The sequence below is a fragment of the Rhinatrema bivittatum genome, chromosome 17 (genome assembly GCF_901001135.1).
Source record: "Rhinatrema bivittatum chromosome 17, aRhiBiv1.1, whole genome shotgun sequence".
Taxonomy (NCBI): domain Eukaryota; kingdom Metazoa; phylum Chordata; class Amphibia; order Gymnophiona; family Rhinatrematidae; genus Rhinatrema; species Rhinatrema bivittatum.
In genome coordinates, this window is record NC_042631.1 from 28,631,380 (window position 1) to 28,653,084 (window position 21,705).

At 44.2% G+C, this 21,705-nt stretch overlaps 1 protein-coding gene across 2 annotated transcripts in view; it reads right to left on the bottom strand.

Annotated features, from left to right (window-relative positions):
* Positions 1–1,412: 1,412 nt before the first annotated feature.
* The window catches only part of PTPN5 (protein tyrosine phosphatase non-receptor type 5), a 150,504-nt gene continuing 130,211 nt past the window's right edge, over positions 1,413–21,705 (bottom strand). The window contains exons 7-13 of one of the 2 annotated variants that reach the window (XR_003853261.1): positions 16,730–16,809; positions 13,644–13,781; positions 12,647–12,757; positions 10,530–10,690; positions 8,754–8,867; positions 7,328–7,486; positions 1,413–1,942 (exon numbers count right to left, since the gene is read on the bottom strand). Coding sequence is in view for 1 of the 2 variants with exons in the window: in XM_029582841.1 (XP_029438701.1) it covers positions 7,393–7,486; positions 8,754–8,867; positions 10,530–10,690; positions 12,647–12,757; positions 13,644–13,781; positions 16,730–16,809 (698 nt within the window). In the remaining variant the exon portion in view is untranslated. Of the gene's footprint in view, positions 1,943–7,171; positions 7,487–8,753; positions 8,868–10,529; positions 10,691–12,646; positions 12,758–13,643; positions 13,782–16,729; positions 16,810–21,705 lie in introns of those variants that run through there. The other variant, XM_029582841.1, reaches the window with a different exon arrangement.

Below are 21,705 nucleotides of genomic sequence, written 5' to 3' on the forward strand. Positions count from 1 at the left end.
CCAGATAAGTGGACAAATGTTCATTTAGCCGTATAAATTCTTAGTTACTCAGCTAAATGTGTTTGAATATGGACCTCCTTGTCTCTTCAGGAATTTTTTTTTTTCAGTTTTGTAAGTCAAAAAATATTCAAACAGGTTACCTAAGATTCAGCAAACCATGGCCGAATCTTGTCGACGAGAGGGTACAAAACTGGTCTAACACCTAAAGACCTGATAAAGCCTTTATTATAAAGTCATATGAAAAGTGCTGAGACCTGGAGCTTACACCACACCTGCTCAGTATTTATTACTGGGTAGGATCATTGGATAAAGAACACTAAGGGGCTACGGTGTTTATCATGCGTACTAACAGTTGATGTTAACGACATGCAACTCAAGCAGACAGTAAAGCACGCAGGTACATAGGGACTGTATGGCACAAAAAAAAACTAAAGTAACTACACCTCCTGGAGTACTACACTGCATCTGTGAAGCAGTTTGTGCACACAATTTTTCACTGTGCTAGTACTGTAGGTAATGAGCTACTTTGCATAGCTTTGCATCTCATTACCTCACTAGCATAGATTTTACATTAGAACTTTTGCAAACTAATTTGCACATGTTAACAGTGCTGTTAGCAGGCGTACACTGGCTTACCCATGCTAACAGCACTGTGAATGCGCATGAACACACATCGGTCCCCTAAGACTAGGCCCTTCCTTTGTTCCGACTTCTCCAGTAGCATTCTCTGGGAATTCTGCCCTTTACCATTCCAACCCCACACTGGTGAGCTTGTGTACCTGGTGCAGGGCTCCTAGAAGGCTCCAGAGCATAGTGACAAGTTGAGGCAATCTTGATTTCTGCCCACTGCATCTGCAGACTTTATAGTTCCAATGTCTGTAAAGAAACTAGAACCACAAGGCCATAACTGCTACAGGAGACAATCAGATCTGGTTTACCCTAATCCTGAAGACCTGGAGCCACCTGACAATCCTAAACTGTTGATAGTCCTCAGACAACCTCTATAAATATCTTTAGGGCTTCTCATTCCCAAACTTCTTCACAGCTTCCTGATTAATTCTATTCTGTCCCGAACCTTCCTTTCGTGTATTAGGGGTGTGAATGGAAAAAATGTCATTTAGTTTTTCATTTTGTCTGGTATTTAGGATTTTTGTTTTCTTTTTTTTCTTTTTAGCGCATGCTAAATTGTTTCACTGCATGAGAGTTGGTTTTAGCATGCAATAAAATAAACAAATGAAACTAAATGTGCTTTCTGTCATTTTGGATTGGAAGTGTCACAAAACAAATGTAGTTGTTTCCATGTGGTTTTTCAAATGACAGCAAATCCCTATACTGTGCGAACCTTGCTTGCAAGGCTGAAAAGCACAACAAGAATGATTAATGACAATGTAGGAATACAAAACATCATGGACTCAGTGTCTTAAATCAGCCTTTATTTGATGCAAAGAAACACATCTGTTCACATCAATAAAAAGTACATTAAAAACATCCTCTAGGTGATATGTCTATCACATTCATAAAAATGTTAAAAATGCCCGTGCTAGACCTTTTTTTTTTTTTTTGAAGTAATTTAAAAACCTTTTCTTTGAAAACTAGTTAAAAACACTTGTCTAACCTGGGATGACAAACAATAGGACATAAAAATCCAAACTCCTCTAGGATTTGTATTATAATCTATTGGTATTCCAAGGATGCATGGAGAGAAGACACATAGAACAACAGTGGATTGAGACAAGCAAAATTCACATCAAACAACCTCATATGTGTTCTGTAACCGCAGGCTGCAAATGGGGAAAATGCTAAATGTTGGCATGGGTTAACTATAAGCATGCTACGGGAAAGTTTCATCGAGGGTAGGGTGCCCAAGCGACTCCATGATTTTAGGAGAGGGTGATCCAAGCTTCTGTTATCCCATTGCACCCGACTTGGAGTTCTGATTTCCCTACAAAAAATCAGAATTGCAATTTCGTATCTGCAAGGCAGGTAAAACTGGAACTTCACCAATCTGCTCTGAAAAATGGGTCTCCAAGCCATTCTATGGTTATGGGCAAACCTCTTGATGAAGCAATTCCTAGTCCTACTTCATTTCCTCCTTAGAACAGTTATCTGCTCCCAAGGATAAGTGGATTAGGAGTCAATGAACTTGTTTGTTATAAAGAGTTTGTTATATCAGAATTAAAATTACAGACTGTAGTAAAATTTTGTGTAAGAATGATTATGGGAGATAAGAATTCTCTTTGATATAATCAAGATTTGTCGGAAACTGATTTCTTAGAAAACTGGAAAAAACATGTGACTAATCTATCAGGTAGGCATGAGCATTATAGACTCAATCAATACTTTGTATATATTGGTGTTAAGTGACAAATAACCCTGAATCAGCCAATCATAGAAACATACAATATAATGTCAGATAAGGATCATAATACCCATGTAGTCTGCCAAATTTCATTTCTGGAGCAATGTCATTGACTCCAGTTGATCAATGGCTTTTTCCACTCACGTGTGTGCATCTAGAGATCCTCTGTGTGCATTCCATATCTTCTTGAATTTGGTTACTGTTTTTGCCTCTATCACCTTTCCTAAGCAGGTCATTTCATGTATTTACTTCCCTTTCCATGCAGAAATGTTTTCTAGTGTTACTCTTGAGTCAACTGACTTTGAAAATCACAATTTCTGGCACATGAAGGCAGCCTATCTCCCCCCCGCCCCCCCAAAGTGGTCCCTACACACACAAATGAACAGTTATACTTGCATCCTAAATATCTATTATAACAATCGGTTTCATGACATACAACATAATACAGCCACAGAGAGCCCATTTTTGATATTCAAGGCCCTTAAACATTCACTGTGAAGGTAAGAATATTTGTTTTGTTTCATTTTATTAAACCTGTGCCAATGAACGACAAGGCAACCATGTCGACAACCCAACCAGACTTGTCTTTACAGTAAGCCTCATTGTGAAACATTAATGGAATCTTCCTTTCCTACGAGTATAGTTCTGTTCTGGGGGTAGTGTTCACACTGTCCGCTTTCTACCCACAGATATTGCACCAGGTTTCAGAGGGAAAGTGCAGAGCTATTTTCCCGTTGAAACCTGCCACTGGTGCAAATTGCCCATGGATTTTCTGAACATGTTTTCTGGGCAGGTAGGGTATTCTTCAGTAGTTAAAATAATGCATGCAAGGACTTGAAAATACAATCTCTGTGCATTGTTTTCTGGACCTGCCCATTTCATCACCCCTGGGAGGTGGCTAAAAGTCCGCGTGTTGTGGAAGAACGCATTTGCTTCTGGCTGCATGAAGGGAGGTCAATGTTCAGCCAGCCAATATCCACATGTAAATTGCTGTTTACTTGCATCAATGGCTTTGAAGACTGTCCTCCCCAAAACAAAAACAAAAAATATGTGAGTTCGTTCTTGAGAAAAAGGCAACCTCATTCCGATCTGCATATCGGGAGGTTGGGATTCTGGCGGGGGAAGGTGCTCATCACGGATCCCAGCACCATTAAACTGTTTTAACACAAGCCAAGTTTTCGAAGCTCTTACGGGCAAGACAGGTATTAGGGAAGGTGCAGTGGGGGAAGGCTGAGGGTTTATAATCTTATAAACGACTACGCTCTGCCCAGGGTACGTCTTAATGCGCACTTCCGTGTGTGCAGCAACTGGCAAGAGATTCTGAATGCAAACAAGCAGCAATAACAATCTTCTATACAATACATGGCAACCCCCTCAGAGGCATATTAACTTCTTGTAAAGAACCTGCATCATTTCAGATTCCTGTCTTTGAATAATAAGGGTTTTAAAACTTTATAAGCGCCACAGCGAAGCAGCTCCCTGCAGTATCTACCAGAGCCGTTTTAACTGCCACTCCCCACTGCATGCAGCGCTGCTAAGGAGCACGATGGCATGTGGAAATGTGCCAGACAATCCAGCCTTGGCCAGTTGCTGCCAGCTGCTTTATAATACAGGACTGTGGGTTTGCACACTCCACATGGCAACATTTACACTCTTAAGATGAACATTTAATGATAGGGAGAGATGTCTTAACTCTCTTCCCCTCCCCCCCACACACATGTGTGTGTGGGGGGGGGGGGGAAGAGCACTGGACTCGAGCACTGGACTCAGAATTTGCAGGACAGAAGCAGTGCAGCCGTGGCAACATTTTTTCGGTGAGACAAGGACAGTCTCTGTAATTGGTGATAGTTTATAGATTCGGGGCGTGCTTGCAGTGGGGCATCCCACGATGCAGCGAGGACTAGTTCTGTAATGGTAAACTTCCCTGAGCCTGCAGAGGAGGACAGGATCCTACGGTGACATTTCTTTTGGTCCAATGGGAACTGCTTGTGTCTCAGTTATTATACGTATGTCCTCTCACTTTTAACACCCCCACTTCCATAATATTTAAAGTGTTGGGCCCCGATATTATTCAGTGCCACTTATCCCAGTGTTAGGGCTTATCCAGCAGCTTATCTGGATAAGTGCTGATATTAGGACTTATCCGGTTGTTTTAACCGGATAAGTGAGTTTTGCTATCGAGCAGGTCTAAAGTTGGCTGGATAAACTTATCCGGCTAACTTTAAAGTTATCTGGGTTAATTCAATGGTACGGATGCACCGCTGAATTAATCCAGATAACATTAAAGTTAGCCGGATGTCCGAATATCGGCACTTATCTGGCTAAGTTTATCTGACTAACTTAGCTAGCCGCTAAACAGCAGGAAGATACTGATGTCAGAAACCTGGTGACATTTATTAATTATCTGTCAATAGCTTTTAAAGCAGATTTGTTCCCAGAACAGGCGTGCCTCAGGATAACCCCATGAAAACCTAAAATACTGGAAGCTATTTTTTCTAGAAGCTTTGTGGCTGCATTTTTGGCTCAATTGGTAGCTGTCCCTACATTTGACACACAATATCGGCACGCCGTTCCGTTCTGCACTGTGCACGGATGATGCTCGGAACATCGCTACACCCAAAGGGCTCCGTAATGGAAGGGCACAGGAACAGAGCACCCCAAACTCACGGACCCAAATCATCCTCAATGCACATCTGCTCTCCAATGGAACCACAGAGCTTCCACACAGCACTATGTATGCCCCGAAGCAAAATGAATTTAACAAATGAAAAATGGTGCTCTCTCTCTCCCATCTTTCTGTAGCATTTCATCTGACCCGCCCTCTCCTTCCCACCACATGCACTGAGGCCGAAGAATGAGCTCCGAAAATGGGACTTCTTTGATTGGCTCTGTGCGGTAGTCAAAAAAAAGCATCTGGTAGAGGCAAGTATGAATACAAATCATTGTCGGGATTTTTTTTTTTTTGGGTTGGAATTTCTGAAAATCTTTCTCCCCCCCCCCCCCAGCGGTTATACAGCGCTGCAATTGTGTGCGCCTTGCTACAAATCCATGGCAGAGCAGTTAAAAACTGAGAAAGGCAGAAAGTGTCGGCTAGGTTGGAAAGCTGCACCAAAACGCCTTTACACTGGTTTGTGAGCCTTGGAAAAGCAACAAATAAAAAAAAAAGGAGGGAATCCCACAGTACGGCCAGAGTCCATGGCACCTGAGGTCACCTTCGGTTCTCCAGGTATTCTTATGATATGTAACATGACCAACCCAATCCATATCATACACAGATACTACATGAAAGGAAGCAATGCTGAGGTTTACAGACAGTTAAATTCTTAAAAAGCTTCAATTTATTGCTCTATTTAATGACTATGGCACTAGCAGAACGGATAAAGATGATACCAATTCACCTCAATCACTTTTAATTGAAATTAGTATAGAAACACGAATAAAATCCAGTGGAAGGGAACACATTTTGTCACGTTCAGGCACACCGGGTCGATGAGATATTTACAGATCCATTGGCGGGAGGAACACATGGACTTGGGTTGAGTTTTTTGGTGCAAACCCCCCCTCCCCCCATGTGCATGGAGTGAGACTGGTTTCGTCCTCCGTCCCTGGCGGATCAGAAGAAACCCCACAATTGAAACCTCACAATTCTCAGCCCTGGCAAATGGGAACTGTTTCCAGGAAAGTTAACCGGGTAGACAAAGTGTCTGCAATTGTTCACCGAAAACTCAAGGCGGGCAAAAACCCGAGCTCCTAAGAGATAACGGTATTCCGTGGTTTGCGGTTTAAATGTCAGGACCTCTGCATGTCCTTCTGAACCAAATCGGTCTGGAACATGGTTTCAAACTAGTTTCCAAAATAAACTGAAAAGGGCAAATTGAACTGTCTCCGATACCTGGGAAGGCTTAGAAAATCGGAAACTGCTTCTAAACCTGTCCCGTGTTTCTGAGAAGGTACAGTATATTACATAAAAAAATCCATTTAAACGATAATTTCACAATGCTTTCTTCCTCTGCTTGAAATCCAGGAAAGCAACACCTGACGAGAGATGGAAAGGTAACAGCATTGATGGTTAACATTACAGGGCTGGTGCGTATCATCCAGAAGGTCCTCCTCCCATCATGAGAGTTCTGCCAAGTGATTCAATGGTCAAAAGCTGGATTCAAAAGATGGGTTGGGTTAAGATACAGCGAGGGCTTTTGTCAAAGAGTTGTGTTCCATTAAATGGCACATGAGGAATGGACTTTACTGCAGATTTTTCACTCCCTTTCTGGAAGGGAGAGAGGGGGGAGGGAGGGTCTATTGCTCCAGAAGTTTATGTTCAGGAACCTAGTCATTGAGTCAGGAGGAGAAGATGGCACCATAGCAGCCTCCCCTTTCCATCTCTAAACCTCCTGGCCCCGTATCCATCAGCATCAGCATCCTTTTGGGTAAAGGTGAAAGGGACCAGTTTAAAAACAAATACATAAAATGTGTACGATTTTGGTGTGAATCAGCTGGAACGGGTCGATGCAAGGACTTAACAAGTCGATGGGACACAGTATTCGGTAGTTCAAAATGTAAAAAAAAACAACCCAAAAACAATCCGGAAAAAGGCAAAAGATTTTCTGTCAGACATAGTCAATGTAGGCTATATACTTCAGCGTGACATTTAAAAGAGCTCCATCCTGTATCTGCCAGCAATCAAATCCTTTTCTTTTTTAAAATAGTAAACGTAGACACATACAATGAGATTTTTTTGTTTTGTTTTGTAACAAAAGAATCCCAACTACTCCTATTTTACAATATAAATATGTAAGTTTTTGGGGGTGGGGGTTTTTTTTTTTTTTTTTTGGTGAACGTTATATCCTGCCATGAGTTGAAGAAAAAGCAGCATTTCAGTTCTTAAATGTTGATGCAAACAAGCGCGTAGAAGAAAGCAATACCAAAGGGAAATAAATAAAAAAAAATCTTCATTTAAGACTGAGTTACCATTGCTCTCCGCTGTACATGGGACTCCAGTTAGAGTTCTCCTGGTTTCACTGTGCCTGGATTCCTTATTCCTCCGCAGCCTGGGCCTGCTCTTTCACGTACAAGCTCAAAATGTGGTGCACAAACTGATACTGTTCACAAGTCTGAATCATTCCTCCCCTGCAAAAGGAAACATGAGAAGTCTCTTCTTAAACTTGGCCCCTGCTAGTTCAAGTGCAAAACACTGCCCAGTAAGCAAGGTTCACCATGGTCTGTACATAAGGGCGCCTGACAGTGCCAGTCCTGGCTGTGAAAACTGCGCCCTGCATAAACTCTCGGAGACGGGCGCTCTTCTAGCTCTCTCGTTTTATTACCTGTTGCATCCTGAGGTTCCCCCCCCCCCCCCCCCGCACCTGTGCTGAACTGTTTGCTTACGTGATCTGGCACTTTGGGGGCGAGGGGGGGGTGCACCACTTCCACACCGTGCCCAGGGGGGCTTCGAGGGTTGGGGGGGGGAGGGATCTGAATCTGGGTGCCCTGTGCAGCGGTACGGTGCTGCCGCACGAGTCCTGGGGGGCCAGCCCCCAAGTTTGTGCTTGATGCGCAGTATCAAGCCCCTTCCCTTCCCTGCGGTGCACAGAGTTAATGCGGATACACGGTAAAGGCACAACAATAAAATAAGATTACACAGAACGTACATGGGATTCCCGCAATCAATGGCTTAATGTACACTTGTCTATAAAATCCCTTTTATTTCAGTAGCCTCAGCAGGGTGGCAAATTACCACGGTTGCTACCCACTGTGTGTAATTATGCCTGTGAAATACACTTTACCTACCTGTGGTCTCCTTTTCAAGACTAGATTTATCACCGACTCAGAATGAAGGACTGCAGCGTAGTTTTCAGTGCCAGAAGGTGCAGGGGGCTGGCCGAGGGAGCTTAGCGGAGAACGAGGGAGAGGAGAGCCCCCGATTGAAGGCGATGCGGGACGCGTTCTTTTTTTTTTTTGTGTGTGTGTGGAGCGACAGGCAAAAGCGCAGGCGCTGAAAGAGACCATTTAGCGCAGAAGAACACCGAAGAGCCGCCCCGGCATTGCTACTGGCTTTCCCCAGACCTGTCGTCCCAGGGGAACGGCTCGGCCGCCGCAGCCCCAGAACGCAGCGCCCCGCGGTACGGTCGGAGCCACAGGCGTGTTTTTTTTTTTTTTTACGGATGACGTGCTACTCCTTACGTGAATACGTGGGGGGGGAGAAGCGGTACCCGATGCTGCTGTGATTCGACTCCTTAGAGAGGAACGCATGATAATGTAACGCCACGGTCCCCGGTCTGACATTTGGGCTTAAATATTTACAACCCTTGTTGTAAAATTTTTTTTTCTTTTGCATCATCCCCCCCCCCAATCTGCTAAAAAAAAAAAAAGCATCTTATTTTTAAAAAGAAGACTTTACCTGTCTAACCGTAATTGACAAGTTGTTCTTAGTATGTCGACTATCCCCTCGTTCTTCAACTGTTTACAGCCAATGCTGGTGGCAATGAAGCAGCCAGTCCTCCCCAGTCCTGCGCTGCAAAACAGAGATGAGAAAGTCAATGCTCTGTGAGGCCAGCGCTGCCACTTCTGTTAAAGGCTGCAATAGACTTACATGGAAAATGCACAAATCTGGGTAAAAGCGCAGGCATCGGACCTGAACACGGGAATTTCCTGGGGTGATTTTTTTTTTTATAACCCCCGGAACCGTCTGCCGAGACATTTTACCTACTAATGAGCGCGCGGGGGGGGAAGGGGAGGGGGGGGCGGTTCTGGGAAACAATCCGCACTTATTTTCAAAACTTCCAAAGGATGCGCATAACTGCAAGCCCCTCCCCAATCCGCCCCCCTCCCCCTCGGCTCACTGCTTTGCCCGCATATAGGGAGGGTCATTTCCCACGAGCCCTATTTTACCCCCCCCCCTGGAAATGGCTTTTAACAACACCCCCTCCCCTACTCACATGTGGCAGGTAATGGGGGTTCAAAGCTTAGAACGTCCCCCTTTGAATGCTCATGGGTCCTTTCCATACAAGAAGAACTGAAAGATAATATTTCTTTGCACCCAGGCTGGGGGATTCTGCCAGCAGTGTCCTCCGTGCAAAAGTAAGAGCCGAATGGAACAGTAGCCCTTACCCTCGGTGAGAAATTCTGATGAAAGCTGACCTTTTTTCTACTTAATTTAGTTTAACGCTTATACTCTGCATCCCTGGCTCAAAGTGAATTACCAACAACTAAGACAAAATAGTAAACAACGTACATAAATACATCAGTCAGTTGTAACCATTTTTTCTTCTTTCGTGCAAAGACCAGAGGATTTAAATAGCTACCAGGGAGATTTCTATGAGTTTATGAAAAGGGCACCACATAAAGTGAACCTGTTAAAAAATAATTTTTTTAGAAGATCATGGCCACACAGTAGACCGAAATGACCTGTTTTTAATAAGCGGATGTGGCATCTGTCAACGTCAACTGTCCGTCACAGCCATGGTTGGCCCTCGCCTCTCACGTCCTGCTCTAGCACTGCCCGATCAGCACCACCGGCATCGCGGACGCCAAGAGATAGGGCTGGTCATGGCTGGAGCTGGCAGTAATTCAAGCCCTGTGAGTCCTGAACTGGCACGTGCCCGTTTTTTTTTTTTTAAACAGACAATTTTAGCTCTTTTTTTTTTTGGACCCTGCGATTTCCTCTTGCTCTTTTGGAATTAGGACTGGGATCCAGCGCCATGAACCTTCATTTCAAACAATCCAGGGGTTCTTTCCCCCTTTTTTATATCCCTTCCTGGGTTACGAAGTCCAGGAACCCTGTGGCCATGCACCTGGGTTCCTTCTAGAACCCTACCGTTGTAGGTTGTAAATCTGGCCACTAGGTGCTGCTGTTGCACAGGGACTATGACCGCCCTCTCGGCCCCCCCCCCCCGCCCCCACCAACCTGGGGAGTTGAAGACCTGAGCCAGGAACTGAACCCAGTTCCCTCCATAAGGCCGTCCCCAGGACTTCCATTGAGCCAGCAGGCTGGCCCAATTTTAGGTCATTTCAGCCGTATGGTTGCACAGCACCTGCCATAGAAATTAATCTTGTTTCATGTGGGAGCAAAAGACCCGTTCCTTTACTGTGATGCCCCGCATGTCAGCGTCTCCCTGTGTATTTGCTCTGCATATTTCGGTGGCTTTTATGGCCGGGTGGTGTTGCATCAGCCTACCTGCAGTGAACAATAATTGGGTTGTTTGTTCCCTCTGCGCGCTGTGTTGCTTCGTCTACGTCCTGTACCAGGTGTAGCAGAGCTGGTGCTTGGTCTGGAGTCTTCTGGTCTGGCCAGGACGTGTACCAGTAATGTTTCAGGCTTCTTTCTTGTTCGCCACTCTGTGACCCAAGTGAAGACAGTGAATTGGAAACGCGGTACCTCCTTGGGTCGGCGATCGGTTTATGAAATACCGTTATCAGGCCCTGCATAATTTCCTGCAGGAGGACCGATCTTTAAACACGGAAAAAACACTTACGGGCTTTCAGTTTGTCTGTGCTTATGGACCCGTTTCATGCTGGTCTCCTGGCTAAGTGTAATTTTGCGCATGTGGATTTGCATGCGGACTTTTGAAAACTGAAAGTATACACATAAATCCCAATCCCGCCCCAGCTCCCTGCCCCGAAATGCCTGTTTAGTATGCGTGTGAAAATATGTTCAAACTCGGGTTCTGTGCATGCCCCCTAGGATAAAACTGATTTTAAGTGCGTAGTACCCCCCTTAATTTATTACTTGCCTTTTCACTATGGCCTGGATTTTAAAAGGGCTATGCGCATAAATTTCGGGGTTTAGGCGCGTGGCTGGGCCTTGCGTGCGCCGCGCGCATTTTACAATGGGCCCGGCCATGCGCGTAAACGCCGTCATGCGCAGAACTGCCGGCTGAGGGAAAAGGGGTGGTCCGGGGGGGGGGTGGGGCAGCCGGCCGGTGCTCGCAGATTACGTCTGCTCCGGAGGAGCAGTAAGTATTAAAAGAAAAAAATTAGGCATAGTTAGGGTAGGGTGGGAGGAATGGGGAAGAGGGAGGAAGCGGAGCGGGAGGGAACGGGCCCGTTTGCGTCGCTGTGCATTGCTTTGTAAAATTCCCCTCCCCTGCACGTGCAAGCTGCGGGCCGCCCGCACAGGCGCATTATAAAATCGGTGCATCCATGTGTGCACGCCAGGAACCACGCAAACATGGATGCGCGCTCCTTTTAAAATCGACCCCTAAGTGCTGAACGTGAGGTACCACAAATAATAAAACAATAAAATATAAGTGCATAACAATCAATTACAATAAACACTCTTAAAACAGCAATTAATCAGTAAATAACAAGTAAATACCTATAATGCAAATGAAATAATAATTTATCATAATAATTAATACATAAAAACAGGAAGGCTGTATACATAAAATCTTGTTATACATATCAGGCAGTCAAAACCCATAAAAATGTTAGCAGTTATCTGCTTTCAAGAAAGTCAGGTTTTCTGAAATGACACATAAGCAGACTCGAGTACTGTACTGCTCAAACAGGAAATGCCACTTAGGCTATAATTGTGTCTGGAGAATTTTAAAGAAAATCAAGGATTTCTCTCTGAAAAAAAATGTTGAAAGGGTGATGTTTCATTGGTCTCAGAAATGTTTTTCAGAACAATCTGCCTCAGGCCCCAGACTTACCTGACTCTCTACAACAATATTTGATGTGTCTACAAAAAAATAGTCTTTCTTCATTACAAATACAATGAAACATAAGAAACCCGCTCAAAACTCTGAAGAACTAAATAAAAACATAAACAAGCCCTTAGCTGAAAAGAGTATTAAAGATATAGGAAGAAACTGCTAGGTGAAAAATGTTGAAAAAATGGTTTCCACTGCTTTATAACCATATAAACATAGGATAGCATAAAGATGTAAGGATCCAAAAACAGTGTTCTAGTTAAGTTGAAATCCCCACCTATTATTAAGTAGCCTGCTGTTACAATAACATCTCATTTAATGATTTAAAAAAGACACCTTGGTCTTTAATGGAAGCTTATAGGTTAACCAGAGTATATGTCTCTTCCGCTACTTCTTTCTTTCTTTAGACATTTTATATACTGTCGTTCCAAATGAAGATCACAATGGTTTACAAAAGTAGCATTCGTACAATAGGTCAATTTGTGCAATAATGAATAGCCCTGTTGGATCACAACAGAGCTCCCAAGATTTATATTCTAGAATAAAACATTTTCTGTTTCTCCGGAACAAAAACCCACAGTCATCTCTACTCAAATACATAACTCGATGCCCAGATTCAGTAAACCTGCAGTGATCTTACCTTTAGGGTAATGAGCCTTAACATGTAGTCATCTTTATGTATGACTTGATTAATGATAATTTCAATTCCTTCATAGGTTGCTCTTTCCTCTGGCCAGTATTCTGTGCATTTCTAGTTGCAATATAAAAAAAAAGATGCATGAAGACAGGCAGGCAGTCAAATGTGTGAACTGTTAGATCAGTACAAAAGAAGTAAATTAATAGTTCAAGTTTCAAATTCAAATTGATTCCTACAGCCATGCATATAGCCATCTATAGTATGCTGAGCAAGGACATGCCAATTTAGACAATGAAGGTTGGAGCATAGAGATAGATCGTGCAGGTCTTCAAAAGGCTGCACATTCTCTCAAAGCACTAAGTTGTGTGCATGTGTGCATGGTGTGCACATAGGTCATGAACCCTGCACACACGGAAAAAAGGAGTATGCACAAGAAATCCTGACATTATTTGCATCATGCTGGCTGGTAGCGTACAAGTTACAGAAAAGAACATTTTTGTGCCATATATCCTTTCAAAAAGTAGAAGGAACGTTTTTTCAAAGCCCCCACATATTAAGCCACTCATCCCAGTTTCACACCAGCCATAGTAGCGCCTTCTTTCAGAAAAATGCCAACAGTATTTTAAAACAGTGCCACACCGAGACTGCCAGTGACCACCCACTGGTTGCCCACAGATTTTCATGCAAAGCTTATATTCATTTTAGGTTTATAATGTATGCAATGGCAATATTAATTGATACACCATCTTTCATCCAAGAACAAACAGGATTTTTAAAACAGAATGAGAGGACAACTGCCCAGAAATCTAATTTAGTGTGCTTGGGAGCCTATTTATAGCAGTGTAACTATGGAAAATTACGAGGTGTGCTTTTAAAACCATGTACTCCATCATCTTACTGTCTTTTTTTCTTTACGTGGATCTGCTGTGGGATGGTGAAAACTCAATGAATACAAAATATTGTCTGGAGGTTCACCTGGTCCACGCAGCTTTAACATTACCTCATTGACTTCCTCTATGTTGGTGATCATGACAATGATAGGAGATTGCTGCTGCCAAACCATTCTCCAGAAATCAGTGACAGTATTAACCGTGGGTCCCTGAGTAGCAATGTACACTTTCTCTTCTTCTCCATATCCCTATCAACGAAGCAGGAAAAAAAAAAGAGACTGTTACCATTCGTCCAAGTTAAACCGAATCGCAGGCAGAAATTCAAACAGTACTGCTGATCCTTATTTGTTAACTGAAGCAAAATTTTCACACAGTATGGAAAAGCTACAAAAAAACCTCAAACAAAATCAAAACAAAAAGTCATAAAACAGCCCATAGAACTGCATTAAATGAAAAAAAGTGTTTTTCATAAGACTAGTTTCCTCAAATGGTACTATGGCATGAGATTGTTTCAATGTCTGTTGGATTACGCTTTTTGAGTTTTGAGCCCAGCAGTTTCTCCCTGCTCTTTTTGGCTTCCAGTTCAATCCTAGACAGTATCTATGAAAACCACGCTGCCGTGAACTTTCATTTGCTATCTTAAGTTTCCCCCTTCCCCATTTTGCTCCCGTGCATACCAAGCCTGGCCAGTAGGTGTCACTGTTGCATGATGGCTGGGACTCTTCTCCCTCCCCAGGGGCTATGAGTGCTGTCTCTGCAGCATCCCCAGTCCAGGCCAATTTGAGAAGCAGTAGCCATCCTCTGGAATTAAGCTCAGATGTCCCAGACAGCAGTACTAGCAAAAAGCTGATTTGTTTTAATATGACTGTTACGCCTAGGATTGCCAACTGTCCGGTTTTCTGTTCACCTATACAGTGTCCGGTTGGAAGCACTGACTGGACACTAAAAATCTCCTGTGTCAGGCAGCTCCTTTCCCCTACGGCCCTGTTTACAGGCAGGGGAGGGGACTAGGGCAGAACGAGCAGCATGAGAGTGGAGCTGAGGCCCTGCCCTAGCTCCTCTCCCCGTGCTGTGATTGGCAGCTGTAGGGAATGGGAGTGAGACCTCACCTGAGCACACTCTCCTTGGCCCCTGCTCTGCGGCTCTTCCCCCACCCCCTCTCTCTAATGTGATTGGAAGCTGTGGGGGGAGGGGATGGGAACACAGCTCAATCTCTCGGCTGCTCTAGGGGCGCTTCCTGCATAGCTCAGGAACGCCTCAGAGGAGTGAAGGAGGCACAGAGGAGGCAAAAAAGACGGGATGGGAGAGAAAAATAAGAGGATGCAGGGAATGGAGAAGGAAGATGGAAGGGGGAGGGATAGAGAGGGAGTTGCACCGGCTGGAGGAGAGAGCCAGAGGTGCCACATGGAAGGAAGGGGAGAGAGAGGGTACTCGGAATGGAGGAGGGAGAGAGACAGAGGAGGGCACAGGGCTGGAGAAGGGAGAGAGTCAATAGAGCACAGGAGAGGTTGGAGGAAGAGAGATTGGGGCACAGGGGCTAAGGATGAAAAGAGACAAGGGAGGAGACAGGAGGGAGAGAGATAGGGGCAGTGGGAGTGGAAAGAGAGACAGTTGAGTACACGACATAAGGGAAAAGAGAAGAGACAGGAGCAGGGGACAAATATATGCAAATTTATGCTAATATTGGAAAGGAATGGGGCACCCCCTCTTATTTCCTTGCCCGCCCGCCGTTATTAGTCTCCGGTGTCCCCACCAAGAGGCACTGGAGAGAAGAATCCTTTGCCTTTAAAAAGGGGTAGGGTGGCCTTTCAGCTGCCTCACCCCCCGGCCTAACCCAGAAGTAGGCCCCCTCCCCCCAGTCCTGGTCTGTGGAACAGCTGGTAACCCTAGTTACGCCAAAGGATTAGAAATGCCCTTCCTGGAAAGAGATTGTGCTGCCAGATAAAGTCCTCCTGTTCTGAAAACGAATGGCTTGACCTTACCTTAGCTTTGGAAGAATTTCTGTAGGAGCCATGGCTTTGCTTCAGCGCTTACGGTATATTGCAACAGAAAACCCTGACCTTGCGGCAACCCGTTATCCCCCTGGCATTATTGTTTTTATTTCACTATTTACTGGACCCTTGGAGCGGCACATCCTTGCCCTGACTAGCTAAGACCCAAGTTGACATCAACTGCATAGGCGTAAATGGTACAATCTCCAGCAATGACCATTTGAAGCCTTATCTAGTGACAGCTCCAAGAAGCAGCAACAGGAAGCGTCAGTCCCAAAATGTTATCGTACTTATGCAAGGGGGAAATTCTGAAAGTTTGAAGGTCCCACGAACCCTCAAGCTCATTACCCAGGAGGCTTCCCTTTGAAAAATAGTTTTGGCAGGGCCCGCAGGTACAAATGTAGCTACAGACCTTTGCTCGTGCTTTACTTTTGCGCACAAAACTTTACCTCTGCCTGTCTCTCCCCACCCCCAGGACTGTTCCTTTTTTCCTGCAGCTAAATCTAGCCAGGTTGTGAAACTAACTTGCTGGCTAGATTCAGCCACTGGGGAAGGGGCAATTTTGAGCTCCAGAGATTTACTCAGCTAACGTCTTAGTTTCTTGGGTAGAACCTGTTTGAAAATAAACTTCTCGGTGCATACGAAAGAAATCAAATTTAAGAGGTCACCCGTACCACAGCAAACAAGGAAATGCTTTACTTTGCTTCCTTTCTAAGAAAGAGATGGTTAAGCGCAATCAAAAGAGCTTTATCACTAACGTACAAACGTTCTAGACTATTGCTTCTTTACCACTAATTAGCCTCAGTTAATACGTACGTGCACCAGGAAGTATCTCAGACTTTTCTCAGTCCCAACACAATCCATTCACTCCAGAGCAGAGTCACATTCTGAGGGCAGAGGTAGACAGGTCTGTCGCAAGGGGTGGGCAAGACAAGTGCCCACCTTGGGCATCAGGCAGGGTGGGGGAGGCGCACCATATTATTGCTAACATTAGTGGTGTGTACCCATGCCATTCACAGGTGCTTTCATCAGCGGGGCTAGTTGCCCCCCAGGACACCTTTGCGTCTGGCAGTGGTCCTGGCAGCAGATACTACTGATCGAGTACCTGTGCCTGCCTACCAGGCGGCCATTTTGAAATGGGTGGCATTGTATGTGAATAATGAACACAACCGTCAGAACTGAATTACAGCCTGCATGCCACTTACCCTAATGAAGTTAGCATTGATGTAGGAGCTCAGGGGATCGTCCTGATCAGGAGAGATAAGGCACACTCTGCTATGAGGATCTGCACAGGATAAACAAAAGGCCATTGGGAAATGATCCATGCAGACTCAAAAAACAAACTTCAATTGTATCATACGTGTGATACTTTGCATTGTCCAATAAAAAAAAGTTTTAGTTTCCCAAATTATGCTAATTGTCTGTGTTTTAACCTAGGGATTATGACACCTTCCTAGAAGGCAGATCATTTTGGACCAGATTAAATTCTTTCCAGTGTATATCTAAGAGAAAAAGAGGCTATTTGTACCCTGGAGAAATAGGCACCTTGGGTCAGATTATCTTATTTTAAGATTTTGCAGCACATAAATCCTTTCTAGACATTATTAGCAGCCGACATAATTTGAACTAGACTCTTATGATTTAAGAGAAAAATGGGGTTCAGTGACATTATTATATGCTACTGTGTGGAAATCCTGGGTTTGATTTCTGGGATAATATTCTGCCCCTGGGCCAGCCAGGGCCGGGGATGCCGTGGAGGCAGCACTCAGCAGCTCCTGGAGGAGAGAGTCACACCCACCTCTCAATGGTGAACCCTGGCGGACAAACTCATGGTCCACATTACCACACTCCATTAAGGACAGCCTGACCCCATCACCATGCTCTATAAATGGGCAACAGCGGATTGAAGTAACACTCACCCCCATCCTCTGGCAACAGCACATTCCCCCTCCAGAGTGAGCACCTATCCCTTCCAGCTGTAGACCCCCCCCCCCTCAAAGGTGTCAATGAGCTCTGAGCCCCGACGTCTCTCCTCCTTCCCCCCTAGAACCTTGAGATAGATTCCCAACCCACCCTGGATTGCCCCCCCTACCCTCAGGCCCTTTCCTCCCTACTCCCATCCGATAGGGTGAAAGGGGAAGGAGCAATCCCCACTCGCTCCTTGGCTGAATGGGGCAAAGCAGGGAGCTGGGGTTACCCAATGCCAGCCTGAAGAGTGGAGATTGCTCCTGTCCCTCACCGGCCCCTCTTCACCACTTCAGATGGCGCAGATGGTTGGGATCCGGGAAGTTCAGGAGGCTTAGAGACCCCTTCAAAGCTCTTTGAGGGAGAGGGAAGAGAGACATTGGGGCTCACAGCACCTTAACATCTCTGGGTGAGGATTTCAGCCATTAGATAGGAGGGGGTGTGAGCTCCTGCTTGGAGGAGGGGAGGCGCGGTCCCCTTGGCCCACTGTATTTCTATTCTTCTGGGGGATCAGAGGAGAAGGGAGCCCTCAGGCCACTACATTTTTATTCCTCAGGGGGATCAGAGGAGGGGGGACAGGCTCGGTCGCTGTTGGTTTTTGTGCTTCTGGAGATTTGGGGAAGGAGGACATAATGGCTGCCAGGGCTAGTGGTGTAATTATTTTTTAAAAAAAACAATATCCAGTAATCTGTCCAGCAGCAAAATTAACTGGGTAACTCTATCTGGGTAACCTTAGCCAAGTGTGTTCCATGAGAGACTTGTTCCCGCTGAATATAGTCTGGAGAACTTTGCTGCTGGCTGGCTTACTGAATATTGGCCCCGTAATGCACATTATGACATTAATATACTTCAGGAAATCAGTCTTAGTGTCTTGCTTGGCAGGATTGCTTGGAGGCATGTTGGGAGACCTTCTGTCATCAATTCTCTTGTCATGTCCGGGCAAATTCAGATCAAAGCCAAACTGTTGTCAGGTTCTTAATTAGCTTTCTTTATAGAGAATATATTGAGTTTACTTAACTCGTGGCTTCTGAGTTGGTCTTAAAATTACAGTTTTAGATCACTAAAATCTCACTGAATCTTAAATGCACCAGACTCTACTCTTCAAAAAAAAAAAAAAAATCTTGTAAAATCAATCTTGGTGAACACCTACATGCATCTGTGAAATGCGTCAGGTCAAACACGGTAAGGTTGGGATTAGTGGAAATAGATGGAGAGTATCACTAGAAAAGAGGCATTCAAACACTGCACGGAGCGGCAGTAGCCACAGAGGCATTCACGGAGCGGGATGCCAGTGGCCAGTAGTTATTGTTCCACCTTCACGGAGCGGAAGGATGGAGGGCTGCTATCTCCAAAAAAAAATAAAAAAACAAACAAAAAATAATAACAGGGGTGGGTAAGAGTATGGGGCAAGGGGGTGGCCTGCTTGTTACAGCGGTTGCTACCCCTAATTGAGCTGGATGTCACTTGGATGCAGATACAGCGCTACTCTCTAAATTGGTGGTGGGGTGGAGGGGAATTAGGGCTGGAGGGTACTGGAAGCCAATAGTAACAGGTGGGAGAGAAAAAAAAAGGGAAAAAATGGATAAAGTGCGTAGCTTGCTGGGCAGACTGGATGGGCTGTTTGGTCTTCTTCTGCCGTTATTTCTATGTTTCTATGTAAAAGGATTCCCTCTGTCAAGAGCACCCTTGCATCCGACCAGTCCTGCCTAAGGAAGAAATGTTGAATGGTATTCTAACGTTTCTTGCAGAATCATTCTCCAGCCCTCGGGGCAGACTGTATGTTGCAGTGCATACAAAGGCGTGGGGCCTGGGAATTTTGTTTGATGTTACCCCTTATGGGATATTATATAACTACAAACACATACATTACAGGAAGCAGTCTGGGAATTTAATAATGTGATCGAGGCTGGCAGGATAGCATGAAGGTTGAGAAAACTTAAACCTTCAGAATACAAAGTTAAATTCCAACTCTGTCACCAATCTCGCTGTGCGACTTTCAGCTATCTGTGCTTCACCCAGGCCACGGTGAAAAGGCTGTGCTGTTCTGCGTGCACACACGTTACACATGCAATTTTTTTTGTAAAGATCATTACAGTAAGATATCTCATGACACTAGTTTCTGCACCCTTTAAAGCAAACCAGTGTTGTAAATCGGTAAATGGAATATGCTACATCTGTGAATAGATGACTACTAGACATACTATCAACACATCAGATTAGGGCTGTGGGATGAGGCGTGAAAAGAAAGCAACAAACTATTGGGTCCCCTTCCTCTGAGGTCAAACAGCAATCCTTCAACCATCTGTGTGTGTATATAAATAAATAAATCAGTATCTCCCAACCCTCTCCTGGAGGCACACCTAGCCAGTCAGGTTTTCGGGACTACCATAATGAATATGCATGAGATAGGTTTGCATACCCATGGTCTTCAATTTACATGCCCACATTTTCCACTTGCTGTCTTCCGTTGGTACTGTATTCTCGCTAGATTAATTTATTCTGAACCAGAAAAGCATGAAATGCATTTTTCTTCCCCTCCCAATTCTTGGGCATCACTGCACATCACAACACATCACATCACATATGAGGTAATATGCTGTGCTCTTGCTAATTATGTCATAATCTGGCCCTGTGCTACAAGTGATGCACTCCGTACAAGACAAGTGTACCAGTGTGCCACAAACATGGTCTGAAGCATCCTGCCCAGGACAAACGTGAGCTAGCATTCAATATCCAATCAAGTGAAAATATGCTTTCCTTATTCCCCACTTCCACCAGTACATTCACTTCTCCTGCCCTTCTACCTCAACCTCTTTCAACACCCTCCATGCGGGACATGCTTCATCCAAGGGGAATCTACCCAGGTAGCTCTATGGCTACTTGATTAGCTCCTTTTGAAAACCGTCCATAAGAAAATAGGAAGTGCCATGCTGGGTTAGACCAGTTGTCCATCTAAGCCCTAGTATCCTGTCTCCGACAGTGGCCAATCCATGTCAACAGCAAATACCTGGCAGATGACAAAGGGGAAGGCTATTGCCTATTGATCACTCCCAAAAGTAAGGGATGGCAATTTCCACAACTGCCTGAATAATAAATATTAATGGATCTGACTTCCAGAAACATGTCTAAACCTTTTTTTTTTAAACCCAGCTATGCTATTAACCTTGGCCAAATCTTCCACCAACAAATTCCACAGGTTAGTCATGCGTTGAATGAAATAATTCTCACTTAAATTTGTTCCATATCTTTTACCAGTTAGTTTTGTGGAGTGTCATCTACTCTTAGTACTATTTGAAAAATGAAATAATTATTTCCTACTATTCCATTACACACCACTCATGATTTAAAAACCTCAATCATATCCATATCTTTTATTTTATTTTTCCCTTCTCTGTACCTTTTCTAGTTCTGTTGTATCATCTTTTGAGACAAGGCAACCAGAACTGCACACAGTACTCAAGATATGATCAGAACATAGATTTATAAAGAGGCAATATGATATTTTCAGTTTAATTTGCTATTCCTTTCCAAATAATTCTTAACTTTCTATTTGCCTTTTTGACCAGCGTTGCACACTGAACTGAGAATTTCAATGCATTGAAAGATCCTTTTATTGGGTGGTAACTCCTAATGTGAGAATCTAATATTGTGTACATATAATTTTAGGATTTGCATCACTTTGCACTTGCCCCTGTTGAATTTCATCTGCTATTTAGTTGCTCAATTCCCCAGTTTCACAAGGTCCTCCTGCAGTTCCTCACAGTCTGCCTCTATTTTAATTACTTTGAATAATGCTATATCATCTATACATTTTCTCACCTCATTCATTGCTCCCTTTTCCGGATCATTAATAAATAAGTTAAACAAGTACTGGTCCCAGCATAGATCCTAGGGGGCACTTTTCCATGGGGGAAAACTGACCATTTGTTTCCTGTACTTTAATCAGTTACCAATCCACATTAAGACACTGCCCTCCTATTTCAGGACTTTTTAATTTCCCAATGTGTCTCTCATGAGGAATTTTATCAAATGCCTTCTGAAAATCCAGATGCGCGACACCGACTGGCTCACCCTTATCCACGTGCTTACTTACATTTTCAAACAATTCCAGTGGATTACTAAACAGGGATGTGCATTCATTTGAAAAAATAAAATTGATAAATCCAAACTGAAAAAGCCAATGTTTGATTTGGTTCATTTCAAACTAAACCAATGG